The 16,429-nt window shown below is 34.4% G+C and overlaps 2 protein-coding genes and 1 long non-coding RNA gene across 10 annotated transcripts in view; 2 read left to right on the top strand and 1 right to left on the bottom strand.

Annotated features, from left to right (window-relative positions):
* The window catches only part of stag1a (STAG1 cohesin complex component a), a 93,658-nt gene extending 90,031 nt beyond the window's left edge, over window positions 1-3,627 (top strand). For 2 of the 7 annotated variants that reach the window (XR_015477872.1, XR_015477868.1), the window contains 2 exons: window positions 28-1,838; window positions 1,955-3,154. Coding sequence is in view for 2 of the 7 variants with exons in the window: in XM_087239794.1 (XP_087095920.1) it covers window positions 28-51 (24 nt within the window). In the remaining 5 variants the exon portion in view is untranslated. 7 annotated transcript variants of the gene reach the window in all.
* Window positions 2,087-14,650, bottom strand: pccb (propionyl-CoA carboxylase subunit beta). 2 transcript variants are annotated; one of them, XM_087239146.1, is made up of 16 exons: window positions 14,295-14,538; window positions 14,082-14,201; window positions 12,890-12,958; window positions 12,751-12,807; window positions 12,542-12,655; window positions 9,793-9,903; window positions 9,593-9,701; window positions 7,890-8,010; window positions 7,712-7,793; window positions 7,511-7,634; window positions 6,533-6,640; window positions 6,328-6,428; window positions 6,152-6,250; window positions 3,916-4,015; window positions 3,482-3,628; window positions 3,136-3,280 (listed from the first exon to the last, which is right to left on the bottom strand). In XM_087239146.1, the coding sequence occupies exons 1-15, from the start codon at window positions 14,523-14,525 to the stop codon at window positions 3,507-3,509; spliced, it is 1,668 nt and encodes a 555-aa protein (XP_087095272.1). In that variant the 5' UTR covers window positions 14,526-14,538; the 3' UTR covers window positions 3,136-3,280; window positions 3,482-3,506.
* Window positions 3,925-5,645, top strand: LOC147846362 (uncharacterized). The gene is made up of 3 exons (XR_015478510.1): window positions 3,925-4,034; window positions 5,279-5,406; window positions 5,481-5,645. It is a non-coding gene; the product is annotated as an uncharacterized LOC147846362 (long non-coding RNA).
* Window positions 14,651-16,429: the final 1,779 nt, after the last annotated feature.

Here is a 16,429-nt window from a genome sequence, read left to right on the forward strand (position 1 = left end):
GTAATTGTTTTTGTTTTTTTTTCTCAGGGATTCACGATGCCCATGTTCTGAGGTGCCACAACAAATGGAAGAGAGGAGCATTTGGTTTGATTAAAGCAAGGGCTGAAGAGACATTCACAAAGAGGAGGAAGCACTGATGTCCAGGTTCAGTGACTCTGGATTAAACTCTCCACAAACTCTCAATTATCCTCTTTCATCAAGCACCACATCAAAGGAGTTTTTTCCCCACCCAGATGCAGTCACATCAAGTCACGTATGGTAAAATGTTCCGTCTTCATCAGCTTATCTGAATGGCACTGAATGGGATTTACGTCGTGGTACAGATTTATGATGTAAGAATGTACGCTCCCATATGTTTAAGATGTACATATTTGTGTTTATCCATCCTACTATGTAGAAGCCCTGTACAGTTAGATTATGAAGAAGTCGCTTTAACTATGTCCAACAAAACCACCAGTAGTAAATGTCGATCGATCTTCAGATGGTCTAAATTTACACAACGCCCAGTAGTATTCAATAGCCATAATTCTGGTTAAGTGTGTTACGTTTGGAAAGTGTTGGGGCCTGTTCACACCACAGATGATAATTATGATGATAATAATAAATATAAGGGTTTAAAAATAGTTAAGCATAAGACAATAGCAGGCACATCACATCAGCTGTTATGAATATAGAAGACAAACAATATTGTTGTAATTGCCTCAAAGCTATTTTATTCTAGCAAGTGAGGGATTAAAACAGAGATTGATACAGGTTTTATGAAGAGCAATTTACTACTTTTTAGAAGACAAATTAAAGAATATTGTATATTAAATCCGAAGGGAACGCAGTATGTTCTCCGAGGTATGTATCAGCTGTATTAGCAACACTTCATATAAAAAAACACTACTATGTACAGATCTGTTACTTTTGAATTTTTTTTTTTACATACTGACGTGACGTTGTGGACCGAGGCTTTGAAGCATGTATCAAAAAAATTATACATCTCGCAGTGAAGCAGTGTATCGAAGCTTGATTCGTTTTGCCATAATCATGTGATCAGTGATGTCCGAAACTTCATTTTCACCTATACCCAGGTTTATGCTTCGAATTTTAATTCAAAAGTATTAACACCCTCGTGGGTTAGTAAAGTGTATAGCGAGAGATTAGGCACCGATTACATACATTTCTACTGTTTCAAAGCACTGCAGTTATTCAACTAAAATACAATAGTAATTTATAGTAAAAAGCTTTTGGACAATACTAAAGTGTATTATTTTCAACTATTTTTAAAGAAGGCCACTGCATATTGTAGTATAGTAGTAGCAGTCTATAAGCATCACTCTGACAGCCTCCTCCTTACAGCATTGGCCTCCCATACAGGAATCGCCGGTTCGATCTCCCTTGGGAATGAGTTAATGTTAACATGATAAACATAAATACTTTTGAATACCTTGGATTTAAATACAGTCATCTGTGGTGTAATGTAAATAACTTATATGTAAAAAAAAACTATAGTATCTGAGTAATTTGTTTATACTACTGTTGTATTACACGTGAATGAGTTGGTCAGTTGTGAACATTTGACATTTTTGCAACACAGTGCTTTCCCACACTTTAACCAGCAGAGGTCCTCGTCGAGCTCTGATTTAGAAAGCTTCGAGTTACAAATCTTTTTCCGAGTCGAATGGTTCACTGGTTTAGAAAGCTTCAGTTCACATCACTATTTTTACATATAAAGACTAACTCTGATTCTATACACTAAAAAAGGAAATGACTTTTACCATGTTTTTATTAAGTATTTTTGACACGTTTCCATTAAAAATGTCTACATGTAAAGATTCTTGTCATTTTTTCCAGTAAAACTGATTAATGAAATGGTTAAAATAAGACACATATCTGTTAGTAAGCTTAGAAAATCAACTAAATTTCATTAACAGATATGTGTTCTTATTGTAACCATTTCATTAATCAGTTTTACTGGAAGCAAGACTTTTAGGCTTTTAACAGCATTTATTTATTTTTTTGTTCCCATGAAAATGTCTTGATTTAAGAAACTTTAGACATATTTCTTTAAAATTTAAAGTATTTGTATTTGTAACTATTATTGATAAACTATTAATTTTTTTAGGGCCTTAAATTTAGAAATGGCAAAATTGTGACTTTCTAAAATCCATAGAAGAAAACTATTTCCAACAAAAATGGTGTCGGCTCTTATAAAGCAGTTTAAAGTTTACATTGCTTTGCTGAAACACGCAAGTTAATAGACAAAACGTTATAATGAATCAGTTGCTGGGTTTTAATCACCCTGTATTATTTTGAAGTATCTTGAGAAACAATGATGGAAACGGCACATTTTAAATAAAAATCGCTTAATTCACAAAATCAATTGATATGGATTTTGGACTGCAGAAAACAAGGTTTAATACGGATAATGGGAGATGGAAACACATTTGCCGAATATACACTAATCAGCCGGCTCCATTATGCTTGGCTTGTTTACCACTGGTTACTGGGTCACCAACACTACTACAGTCAGCTGCTCTAACAACTAGATGGAAACACTATATTTGCAAACTTTAAAAAGATTTATTCATGGACACTACTATATTTTTATTGTTATCTTCATAGTTGTGGATCGTGGTGTGAACAGGCCTTTAAAAATGCAGTGATTATTGTCAGAAATGAGATGGAGAGCCAAAAATCTCAATGACACAATTGTCCTGAAGGTGCGTTCCATTACATGTTGTGTAATTTTGGCTTGCAGAAACATTTGAATGGTCAGTATTTGATTTCCAGTAGATTTAGTTCTAATAAGGTGAGGTTTATTTGTGTGAAACGTCTAAACAGCAGGGTGTTTTTGTGTGGATCAAACTGCAGAGGCCCGTTTCAGTGCTCTATGGTCCTGTGCTCTTCAAAAGTGAAACGTTACACCGTCGACAACACAAGTTTCCCATGATGCTCTTGACTTCCCATCCCGAGCCTCGCTTAGTTTTGCTAGTGTTCCTGTAAATTGTACATTTTCAATATGAAATGGGTTTTCTTTTTGTACAACCTAGAAATGATGTACCACTTTCCCTTTTAATGGAAAACTGTTCTAAAACTTTTCTTCGGTGAACTTATGGACGACTCACTTTTTCAGAAAAAGACAAAAAATTAAATGTGTAATCATGAACCGTGGGAGTGTTTTATTGATTGGAGAATGTTTAAATAATGCATACGGACGGGAATAAGGCACAAGGAACCATGTGAAATCATGATGTTTTCTCTAGTCTAACCACAGATGCTGTTGTGAAATGCTCTAAAGCAGGGGTGCCCAAACTCGATCCTAGAGGGCCGGTGTCCAGCATAGTTTAGCTCCACCTTCTTTCAACACACCTGCCTGGAAGTTTCTAGTATACCTAGAAAGAGCTTGATTAGCTGATTCAGTTGTGTCTAATTGGGGTTGGAACTAAACTCTGCAGGACATCGGTCCTCCAGGACTGAGTTTGGGCACCCCTGCTCTAAAGCTAGTGTTCTAGTGAGATTTACAAGGGAATGTTAGCATGTTTCTTCCAGGGGTTGGTCTGTTTCTTGCTGGCCAGGACCTCCAGGTCTCTGCATATCCTCCTGCGGGTGGTGGAGGGCTGAATGATGTCATCCACAAAGCCTGCGAAACACATGAAACAATATTTAGAGCATAGTTCTCAAACTCGATTCCCGGAGGGCCGCAGCTCTGCATAGTTTTGCTCCAACCCTAATCAGACACAGCTGATCTAACTAATCAAAGTGTTCAAGACTACAATTAAGCAGGTGTGAGTTGGAGCTGGTTGGAGCTAAACTATGCAGAGCTGCTGCCCTCCAAAAACTGCATTTGAGACCGTTGATTTAGAGAGAACAGACATCGGCGAACGTGTTGAGAAATAGCTGTAATGATGAATGTGTGTTTTTGTGCACCTCTGACAGCAGCAGGGAAGGGATTGGCAAACTTCTCCACATATTCAGCTTCAGCCTCCGCTTGGTTCTGCTTTCCTCTGAAGATGATTTGAACAGCACCCTTGAAGAAGGGAAAAAAGGCAGCTTTAAAGTTTTTCACTCTTTGGCCAGTTTACAGGATTTGTCCTGTTTTTGAATTTATAAAAATGTTTTAATATGTAATAATGATAATAATGAACACTAAATATTAACTAATTCAATATAATTTCCAAAATGTTAAAATATCATTTAAATGATAATTGTTTTTATTCAAATGTTAGTTTAATTATTTCATTTTATTTTTGAGTGATTATGCTCACCCAAGCTGCATTTATTAACAATGCATGATTGCAAGATACATTACCAAAAAAGGAAATTATATTGTGAAATAATTTTAGAAGTTTAAATAACTTTTTTACTTCAATATATTTTAAAATGTTATTTATTCCAGTGATAGCAAAGATGAATTTTCAGCATCATTATAGTGACGCGATCCTTTAGAATAATAATGATAATAATAAATACTAAATATTAACAATAATTTCTAATATTTTAAAAAACACATTCAATTACATAGTTTTTTATTATTATTTTTTTAATGATTACCTAGGCTGCATTTATCAAACACATGATTCCAAAATACATTAACCAAAAATTAATAATATTTTAAAATGTTTTTATAATTTTAAATAACTTTATTCAATATATTTGAATATGTTATTTATTCCAGTGATAGCAAGGGCGACTTTATAGCATCATTACATGTGACATGATACTTTACAAATCTAATACGCTGGTCAAGAACTATTTAATTAGCAAAGTTGAAAATAGTTGTGCCATGATCCACCATGAAACATTTTTAATTTTTAGAAACTTTAAATTTAATTGTAATATAATTTTTGTTAAACTTGTTTTGTCATTTTTGATCAATTTGATCTTTATGCTCATGTTAGTGGCCACATACCATTTTAAGACCACATCTACAACACATTTACTTTGTGCACTACTTCCTTTGTCCACAAGGTGTCAACAGAAGCAGACCCACACTGATTAACAGTTCAAAAAGAAAATGAGACTGAACACAAACAAACCACTGAAGACAGCAAAAAAACAATAGAGGTCAATACTGAAAAGTGCTTACGTGAGGGAGTGAGAATGTTTAAATTAACATATTTATCACTTTATTTGATAGCATATGTGAACATGAAGTATACTTTAAAAAGGCTTAGTGTCAACTATACACTTTATACCAAGTGTACTTTTTACATGGCATAGCAATATGTTGTTTTAGTGTCATTAATGGACACCCAACCAAATATTTACAGTTTGTATTTTAAACAACCAGCATGACCCGAGTCAGCAGTTTCCAGACTTACAGGCTGAGCTCCAGCAAAGGAATGAAAGGAGCAGGAGTGACGGTTACAAGCAGCATTAACACCAGATGGAGCCAAGCATACTGATCATTACTGCAGTGTAAGTGAATATCAGCGTTCACTGAGCTCCTGTACATAGATATACTGCTCTCACATCTAACTTTCTGCTTACAGGACCAGCATTTTCTTAAAGCAACAGTTCATCAAAAAGGAAATTTACAGAAATTACCACTATTTTTCACCTTCACAAAGAGGAGGTATATTATAACACAAAGGAACATATATTAAAGAATGATAATAACCGAACGCCACTGACTTAAAATAAAAGTATTTACTGGTTAGCAACATTCTCAATTTATCTTTTTTGTGTTCAACAAAAAAATAAACTTATATCTTATAGGTTTGGAACCACTAGAGGGTGAGTAAATGGTTTGATAAAATGGTAGTAAGTTTTTCATTTTTGGGTGCTTTATTAATATTAAATGTTTATCTATATATACACATGTATGTATGTATGTATGCATGCATGTATGTATGTATGTATGTGTGTGTATGCACATATAATGAAAAGAAGCCAAAATTAGATTCACATTTAATGAAAATCCTGACGTTGACTGTTTTTGTTTGTGCATTCAAATTGTGAGAAATCAAGATTGATAGAAAAACAACACAAAATATAATCCATGTACTTGTATCCTATTGTGAAATATGACAACATTATTGTCAACATCAAATTAGAATCAATAATTAATTTTCTTTTTTTTTTTTTTACTAGAAAGCCCCATAAATCAAATGCAATACTGTAAGTGGCACACACACTTCAGCTCCTTAGTGCAGAAGTTTACCTTTGCACCCATCACTGCGACCTCAGCAGTTGGCCAGGCGTAGTTCACGTCTCCTCTCAAATGTTTGGAGCTCATCACATCATAAGCACCTCCGTAAGCCTGGAGTGAAGACACATACACACAGGGTTCAGCACACAAGCCAGTAACAACCACACACACAACATCTTGTCTCTTACCTTCCTAGTGATGACAGTGATTTTTGGAACCGTTGCTTCTGCAAAAGCATACAGCAGCTTGGCTCCATGTCTGATGATGCCGCCGTACTCTTGAGCTGTGCCTGTAGAAACAATTTTATTATTCTTTAGTTATTTTATTTTTAAAGTAAATAGATTAAAAAAATTAAAAACATAGGTGAGGTTAGAAAAAGAAATCTTTGGACACCTGGCAGAAATCCAGGCACATCCACAAATGTGATGATGGGAATGTTGAAGGCGTCACAGAATCGTACAAAGCGAGCACCTTTAACAGATGAATTTATGTCCAAACAGCCTGAAATACAGAAAGAAAAACTTAAAAAAGATGTAATGTTTTACATACTGTATTATATGCATTAAAATACAGCAGTTTGCTTTTAAATAAAATTATATAATGCAAACAAATGTGGCATTAATTTAAATAAATAATACAGTAAAACAGTAATACTGTAAAACATCATTACAACTTCAAATATTCCTATTTTAATTGATGTTATCATGCATTTAATTCTGTAAATGGTAAAGCAATTAACGCCATAGCCATTATTCCAGTCTTAAAGGGATAGTTCAGAAATTCTGCAATTTACTCTCCCTTCACTTGTTCCAAACCCATTTGACTTTTTGTTTTTCTGATAAACACAAAAGAGCATATTTTGAAGAAAGCTGAAAACTAGTAATTGGTTACAGGTTTTCAGCTTTCTTCAAAATATCTTATTTAGTGTTTAGAAGAAAAAGTTCAAAGGTTCTGAACCAATTGTTTGAGAGTTATTTTTCATTTTTGGGTGAACTACCCCTTTAAGTTAACAAATCAGAAATGTGCTATAACATTGAGGAAGCAATGTTTTTTCCAGGATTATGTGATGCGCAGAAGGTTTACAATATTTAGTAGCACTATAAAGATTGCCAAAAATAATTCAGTTTGTGTTCTCAGTTGTTTTAGTTCTCTTGGTTTGTTTAGTGGGAACAAAAACAAAATGGCTGCATCTTGGGACATTATGCTCTGTTTTTGGTTTGTTTGGTCTACACAGAGGCTTAGATGACAAATATACTTTGTTAATGAAAACAATTACACCAGAGTTGTAATCAAACAAACCTGCCAAGTATCAAAACACATAAAAAGTAAATGCGATTTTTTTAAAAACTGTATAATCATAAAGTTACCCACCAGACGCCACTTTTGGTTGGTTTCCTACTATGCCCACCGTCCGGCCATTCATCCTGGCAAACCCCACCACAATATTTTTGGCGTAGTTGGGCATAATTTCAAAGAATTCCCTCTCGTCTACTATCTGAAGGGGTGACATGAGAGTGAAACAGTGAGAAGAGTTTTTAACTATCTGAACCATCTGTGGTAAAATTTACGTACACCATGAACAATATCCAGCATGTCATAGGCCTTTGTGCTTTCAAAAGGAACAACAGTATCCAAACCAGGAACCAGCCGGTCTCTGAGGGGAAAAAATAAAGACAGGATAATAATAGAAAAACTTGGTCAAGATAAATCGAGTAATAAGACTAATTAAAATAGAAATGTGGCTTCTCACCGAGGGTCATGGCACTCAACAACTGGAGCTGAATCTTTATTACTAAGTGGAAGAAAGTTGAAAAAGTCTCGCAAGTTCAAAAGGGCATCAATGTCATTCTCAAAGGCCCGATGAGCAACGCCTGAAAAAAAGAGGAATATTTACATTTAAGATCAAATAAAAACAGTTTAAAATGCTTTAAGTGCGGGCATAAAACACGTACAGATATATCTAGGGGTTTGAAAATAAGCATATTTGACAAAACATTTTCTGTTCAAAAAATTTGTTTCTTTGATTTTTTTTTTTTGCATCGAGTAACATACTTAAAGTCTTACTCATCATTTAACTCTCAGACAGGATTAACAACCAGATCTAGGTGGATTACTTATGAATTGGGTATTACTTGATGGTCCCTTTACCATATTTTGTTGCATTGCATCTACATGCCAACTAATTCTAAATAGATTATAGGTAGACTTAGGTTGTGGTTAGAGTTAGTGACATGTTGACAAGTACTTGCTAAGTTTCATATAGTCAGTTAAATGTCTTGAAGGAGCAGTATCAGCAGATATTAAGCAGACAGTCTACTAATTCTCAAATGAGAAGTAATTGGCATAAGGTTGCAATGCAACTTTTAGTCAACAAAATGTGCGATAGGGACCATCAAAATAAAGTGTTACCATGAATTGTATTTATGAATTACATGACAAAATTAGTAGTCAGTAAAATCATAGATCACACATTTCTAGTTATGTAATTGGATTACATTTAGATTACTTTTGTTCTAACCCCCATTTAATGTAACGTATATTTAAATGAAATAATCCTGTACCATATCGACAGATAAAAAGGATAAAAAATATTCCACTCTTTATTACAAACAAAAGGAAGAGCTGTTGAGGAGCTTTGTGTGGTCAGGTAACATTTAAAAATACTAAAATTAATATGCCTAGCTTAAAATCAAGTAAATTATAAAACATTACAAAAATCAATATTGGAAAAAATAGAATTCGTAATATTGCTGCTATATCAAATATTTGATCTAAAAATTTAAGAGAGAGAATAAGAGAAAATACAGAAAAAACAACTTATTGGCATTGTGTAAATAAATAATATGTAATCCATAAAATGTAGAAGTCGGATTACTAGTATTTAAAAAAGCTGTTTAATTACGAGCACTTTTTTGCGTAATCCAGACTCAGGGTTTGTACACATTTTCCCTGCAAAAATTCCTTAACTTTTCCAAGACTTGCAGGAAAATATTCATGACATAATGTTTCATGTAATGTCTATGTATTCATATTAAATAAGAAATGCATGTTTATTACAACATATAGTCAAATACATGACAATCCATGTAATTTATAATACTAATCAAATTTATTTAGATAATGCTCACACAAGACTTTGCTAAATTATGTGAGAGCATGCGATTGGCCACGAATGGAGAAGTAAAGAGGCTGCAACAACTAACTAAGCATAATTTGGACACAAAACAATAGCATTATGATAGAACAATATAATTTAATTTCTACTGGAAAAATATGCAAGTATAGATATATGTTAAACTTTCTAAAACTTAAATGGTTTGTTTGTTCCAAACTTTTCCAGGTCTGGAGAATGCTGTTAAAATTCAATGACTTTTCCAGGTTTTTCATGATTGTATGAACCCTGCTGATTACATATAACTCATTATTATCCAGCTCTGCTACCAACAGGCGTACCTGACACAGCTGTGTGGGTTTTTGCTCCTCCAAGCTCCTCCTGGGTAACATCTTCATTTGTAACAGACTTTACCACATCTGGACCTGTGATAAAAAGGTAGGACGTGTCCTGCAAACACAGGTAAAAAATGTGCATCAGCTGACAACCTACAACAATAATGGAACATGAATGTGACAGGAAAGACTTAGAACTGCTTTACCTTCACCATGAAAGTGAAATCTGTGAGAGCAGGTGAATAGACAGCTCCACCTGCGCACGGACCCATGATGAGAGAGATCTGAGGAACAACGCCTGAGGCCATCACATTACGCTGCAAAACAAATATGAGCATCTCCAGTAAGTGCTGAAACATACACTACCGGTCAATCGTTTGGGGCCATTTTTTTTAATGATTCTGTTCATCAGGGCGGCTTTTATTAAAGGGGTGGTCCAGAATGTAATTTTAAGGCTTGGTTGTGTTTATAAGATGCAAAGCAATGTGTGCTCATGTTTCACTTGAAGGAAATCATGTTATTTTTTCATAAATCTAACTTTAATTATACACAGCTACTCAGCTAACATGAAAACGACTGATATATTTCCTAGCTCCTCTGAAAGGCCCGCCCTCAAGTGACTCTGATCGGTTATCGTCATAATGTGCTGCGATTCGCGGATCAGCTCCACGTCACGCCCATACAAGCACATGCTTTTCTGCTGTGTAAACAGCCAGTCAACCTCCTGCCTGCTGTCTAAAATAAAATCTGACAAGTGTCTGTAATGAGTGAAAATGGGGTGCGGCTCCTTTAAGAGAGATCGATATTGCGTGTGTCTAAAGTGTGTGTGTGAATGTGTGAACTTTCTGTAACAAGCGCATGTGCGCTGGACTTTCTTTTTCTCTGATGCTCGAATTAAGTTATTTTCTGTGAGATATCGTGACAGAAGAATAAAGCACAAGATGTGGGATGAGACTTGTGTGAGCCTTGATTTATTTTTCTGCTGCTACCACGAGTCAGGTGAGCTCTCCTGAATTTTTTTTTACTCAACGTGTTACACAACATCTTTCACGTATATCCGGAATATGCAGGTGTAAGTAATATAAATCATCCACAAATCTTTTGCAGCTTCATTATCTGAGATGTAAAATGCATGGAAAAGCTGCCTAAAGAGAAACAATGCAAAGTCGCGCACACACATTGAGAGAGAGGCTGTTTGAGAAGTGTGTGTGTGTGTGTGTGTGTGTGTGTTTACAGCAGTTTGACTGATAAATATGAATTTGTAGCTAAATCGTTTGAGGTGCAAAACAGCATTTCCCATTGTTTAAATCGTTGCTACAGCTTACTGTTAACAGTAGACACTGAACATGTCATGATCAATTTTAACAAATAAAAACACATACAGGTTGTAGTTCACAGCTTCTGCTTTGAGGAGATTTTAGCCGAATCCAGCACTGAACTGGGAGAGATTTTGGAAGCTGTTTTGTCAAATCAAGCTTGCTGTATATTTTATAATTCTCTGAATCATAATTATTATTGAACAGTAAGCACTTCTGTCTTTGTGTCTCCCTTTGCATTGAACTTAGAACTTTACATTCAGAGATGCTGTTTATGTTCACACAGCTACATTACACATCAACTAAAGTTTAAAATATGATATCGTAGTGGACCACCCCTTTAAATGTAAAAGAATTGTTAAATATTTATTAAAATATTTTTAAAAAATGATTTCTTATTGTATGTAGTTTCAAATTAAATTATTAATGTAAGGAGTAATGAAGCCAAAATTCATCATTAAAATCACTGGAATAAAGGAGTATTTGAAATTATAAACTACTTTTGAAAATAACTTTTGTTATTTTATAGTGCAATAACATTTCACAATTTGGACTTTATTTTTCATGAAATAAACACAGCCTTGGTAAGCAGGATAAGCTTACTTTAAAACATTTAATAATTGTATTGACCCCAAACTTTTGACCAGTAGTACCACTGATCAAAAGTAAATATTTAAAAGGAAATTAAATTTTTTATCTATTAAAAAAAAGCTTTAAGTTACAGAATCTTGTTTTCACCACTGAATAGATAAAACAATTTATTTAAAGTAATGGGAATGCTTGGAAATGGGTATGACTGTCTTCAGAATTTCAAATCTGTCTCTTACCTGGGAGCTATGAACACAAAATTGTAAGAAAGCAGAATCTTTTAAAATTCTGTGATTATCTGTTTGTCTGTCTGTCTGTCTGTCTGTCTGTCTATCTATCTATCTATCTATACTTATTTATTTATTTTATTTTATTTTTTTTATCCTCACAATTCAGAGGTATCAGAATTCCAGGATGCAATCCTTAATAATAGGTTTATAAAATAACAAATGCAGTAACAAGCTGACTTTTGTATCTGAACTGTGAGGGGAAAAACATGATATGTATTTTGATATACAAAGTCATATACAAAGAGTTCCCCATTTTTTAAATCCCATCCACAAATCTGTATTTGAAAAATTAAGTGCTTTTAATGAAGTATTTTGAATTGAGTCTACTTTAAAGACCATTAAGAGTTTTTATTTTACTTTTTAATTATTTTTGTTAATCTTTTTTTCTAATTTTGTAAATTAAATGACACATTTTTACTTTCCATTCATCAAACATTGATTATAATGTTAACTATCATATTTAATAATGATAAATGTTTCTTGAGCATCAAATTTAACATAGTAAATGATTACTGTAATGGTTGATCCAGTAGTGATGTATCATATGACGCTGAAGACTAGAGAAATTATTCTGAAAATGGCTTTGATTCCACAAAAATAAATTGGATTTTAAAGTATTTTCAAATACTTACAATTTTTTTAACAGTGTCACTGTTTTTTAGTACATTATAATTATTATTATTTTGTCTAAAACGTATCTTGACAAACTACGCATATAAAATGCATATATCAAATTTATGGTTGTAACCATTCAAGCTTACCAAGAAAATATCAGCATATCCTGCAAGAGACTCGACACCTTCCTGAATGCGGGCTCCACCAGAGTCATTGAGACCAATCACTGGAGCACCCACCAACATCGCCTGATCCATAATCTGAAAATTAAATTGCACCAATTGTTAAAAAATTCCATAATCTGTCAGCATTGCGCATCTGTTTTTAATGTAAATGACTCAGCAGCCAGCCTTACCTTGCATATCTTCTGAGCGTGAGCTCCTGATAAACTGCCTCCAAACACTGTGAAGTCCTGTAAAATAGATGAGCATTTCTGAGGTAGTTGTTCATCAACAAAAGCGCTGCAGATAGAGGTTTGCAAGCTGTTACCGTACCTGGCTAAAAACATAGACCAGTCTGCCATTGATCCGTCCCTGTCCGGTTACTACGCTGTCTCCTGGGTACTGAACACACAGAGATGATGAACACAGAAAAGTCATGTGTGTTTTTATTGACTAAATGAGTTACATTACATTAACATGTGTTTATTTAGCAGACTCTTTTATCCAAAGCAACTTACAAATCAATGAGGATAAAAGAAATATATAGATGCCATGAAAAGTTGAACAGTTGTTATTACTATTATTGACTCCTTGTAATGGAGTGTTTGTAGTAAAGTCTCAGGGGCATACAGAAGAGAATGCGGAAAGAGTGTGTGTCACAGTTGGTTAGTCTAGCCCACTCACCTGTGTAAAGCACGCTCAGAATTGCACAATATTTCTCCAGTAACACGGAGTGTTTATAAGAAGGCGTCTGGTGCATACGGAGAGGAAACGAGTGTCCTACAGCAGTTTCCATCATCCACATGTGTGAAAAATTGTTCATGCTAAGGTTTACAGTTTTGCTAAAAATCCAGCAAATTCATGTTATTTTATTTGAGCTGTCGCCTGTCACCAACCTTTTTTTATTTTAACGTCATTAGTAAATTTACATATTTTAAAGTCAAAACAGTCATCAGTATAATTAAGTTTCTTTATTGTGACAGTTGGGTTTAAGGTTGGGATATGGTGTAGACGTTAATAAAATACAATTGAATAGGTAATTTAATAAATATGACTAATACTCGATAACTTCCGGCCACAGCTGTATCCCTTTTTGAACAACAACCAAGTTCCACAGATTGAGGTATGATTGTTGTTGGTTTTATATTCTCACATTGATTAATTGTATCGGCCCCTATATTTTTGCCACGCTAATCTAAATGATATGTGTGAAATTGCATTTAAGTAATGACTTTAGAACACTTACACTATTTAATTGACTGTGAATAATTTTGTCCTTTAATAGGCATTGTCTACTAGTACGAGGTCCCTATTTCGAATTTGCAAATAATATTTTAATGAATTTTATTATCAGGGAGAAAGTCTGAATGTGTGAATATAAAAACAGCTTTTGCTCAATGTTCCAGTGAGTCCTTTTATCCACCTGGTCAAAACTACTTACTTCATACAAGTATAACTTATTCGGCAGGCTCTCCATGGAAAAAAAAAACATTGCTGCATCTGCACCTATTTAAAAGGTCTTTACCTTATTCTGATCTGCCTCCATGCCGAAGTCGGAGCATCGATGTTCCACAAACATGTCATACTCCACGAACGAGTCCGCGTCCAACAGGAGCTCCACTCTCTCGCGCGCTGTCAGTTTACCCTGATCACAGCACAGAACTTTACAGTTCTTCTCCAGACTCCTAAGCTTTTTTTTATGTCAGTAGCATCCTGTTGTGCTTTTTACAAATCTTACCCGTTTGTGCTGTGCTGCTATTCTCAACTGTCCTCCTCCTGTCAGCGCTGCCTGCCGTTTCTGCTCAATTCTCTCCTGCACGGACATGTGGCTTGAGGAATAGCATCTTGCGTTCTGCAGCACTTTCGACTGAGTAAACACGCCATACGGAGTTTGACCCACACATTTAAAAGGACATTTTAGACCGTTTAAAAGCCCTAAGCTGCTTCGCATTAACTTGTAGGTCGCCATAGCTCCTGCACTTGCTGAGGACACAGGACAGGATGATGTTAGTAAACCTGTGGTGTCTTCGGCCAATCAACTGCGAGGTCCTGCTATTCACAGCCAATCCATGACTCGGTTGACGAAGGGGAGGCGAGGGGCTGAACCAATCACTGCAGATATGTGAGCAGTTGAGCGAACTTGATAGATGTAGTCCACTCTAATGTCAAATGATAAACTACAATTCCCAGACGTTACGAGAAGTTGTGAAAATCGCTTGAAAATTAGCATTAGGTTTTATTGTTGTTGCATTATCATTGTTTATTTTTCTGTTATGTATGGAGATTTTAAATATCTTTATTTTCCCTCCAATCATTTTCAATCATTACGTTACATTTTGGTAATTTTCCCCTCCAAATAAAATGTTTAAAATAATAAAATAAAAATAATAAAATAAGGCTGTTTTCAGCCTTCATTGCATGGAGTTTTTTTGTATTGAGCCCTGAGTTTAAGCAGTTCATGGTGTATAGTATTTGACATGTCTGAATAAACCTTTTCCTCTACAAGCTTTATTTCTTTTTCTAATAAATTTAATTCCAATTGAAGTTTATTTGTTTTTGAACTTGTGTAACTAATTATCTGGCCTCGAATGTGTGCCCTAAATGCTTCCCATCTTACAGTAGCTAATGTTTTATTTTTGTTATTTTCAAAGAAAACATCTATCTGTACTTTAATGAATTTCATAAAATCTGACTCATGTAACCATTTTGGGTGTAAGCATCAATGATGCAATTCTTCCAAATTATTTACTGATTTATAAGATAAGGACACTGGGCCACGATCTGAAATAACTTTAGGATCATACTGACATGATGTTACTCTGGAAAAAAGAAAAATATTAGAAATGTTAGAAATTAAAATCACTTTTATTTATGTTTGAACATATAATAATCATGACTTTGCATGTAGGCTATGCTATTATTTGCATTAACATGTGGCACTCTGGTGTTCATGGCAACCTGAGTTCGATTTCCACCTCGTGGGCCAATGCTGATCCTTTCCATCTCTCTACTCAACACACTTTATTCTCTCTACCATCCTATCAAGTAAAGGTAAAAACTTCTCCAAAAATAATAATGGCAAAAAATACAGTGTAAATTCATTAATGTTGATCCTGGACCATAGTCTATTAAATAAATTGAAAATTCACTAATGTTGATCCTGGACCATCATCATCATTTAAATACAGTGTAAATTCACTATTGTTGATCCTGGATCATCATCATCATTTAAATACAGTGTAAATTCACTATTGTTGATCCTGGGCCATCATCATCATTTAAATACAATGTAAATTTACTATAATGTTGATCCTGGACCATCATCATCATTTAAATACAGTGTAAATTCACTAATGTTGATCCTGGACCATCATCATTTAAATACAGTGTAAATTTACTATAATGTTGATCCTGGACCATCATCTCTGAAATACAGTGTAAATTCACTTTTGTTGATCCTGGACCATCATCATTTAAATACAGTGTAAATTCACTAATGTTGATCCTGGACCATCATCATTTAAATACAGTGTAAATTTACTATAATGTTGATCCTGGACCATCATCACTGAAATACAGTGTAAATTCACTAATGTTGATCCTGGACCATCATCATTTAAATACAGTGTAAATTTACTATAATGTTGATCCTGGACCATCATCACTGAAATACAGTGTAAATTCACTTTTGTTGATCCTGGACCATCATCATTTAAATACAGTGTAAATTCTTTGTTGTTGATCCCGGACCATCACCATCATTTAATTAGTGTAAATTCACTAATGTTGATCTTCACCCATCACCATAATTTGAAAGCGTATAACTTGACTGCACCAATGGTGTAGTGGTTAGTGCATTAACCTGTGGCCCTG

Source organism: Danio rerio, chromosome 2, assembly GCF_052040795.2.
Source record: "Danio rerio strain M-AB ecotype USA chromosome 2, GRCz13ab, whole genome shotgun sequence".
Taxonomy (NCBI): Eukaryota; Metazoa; Chordata; class Actinopteri; order Cypriniformes; family Danionidae; genus Danio; species Danio rerio.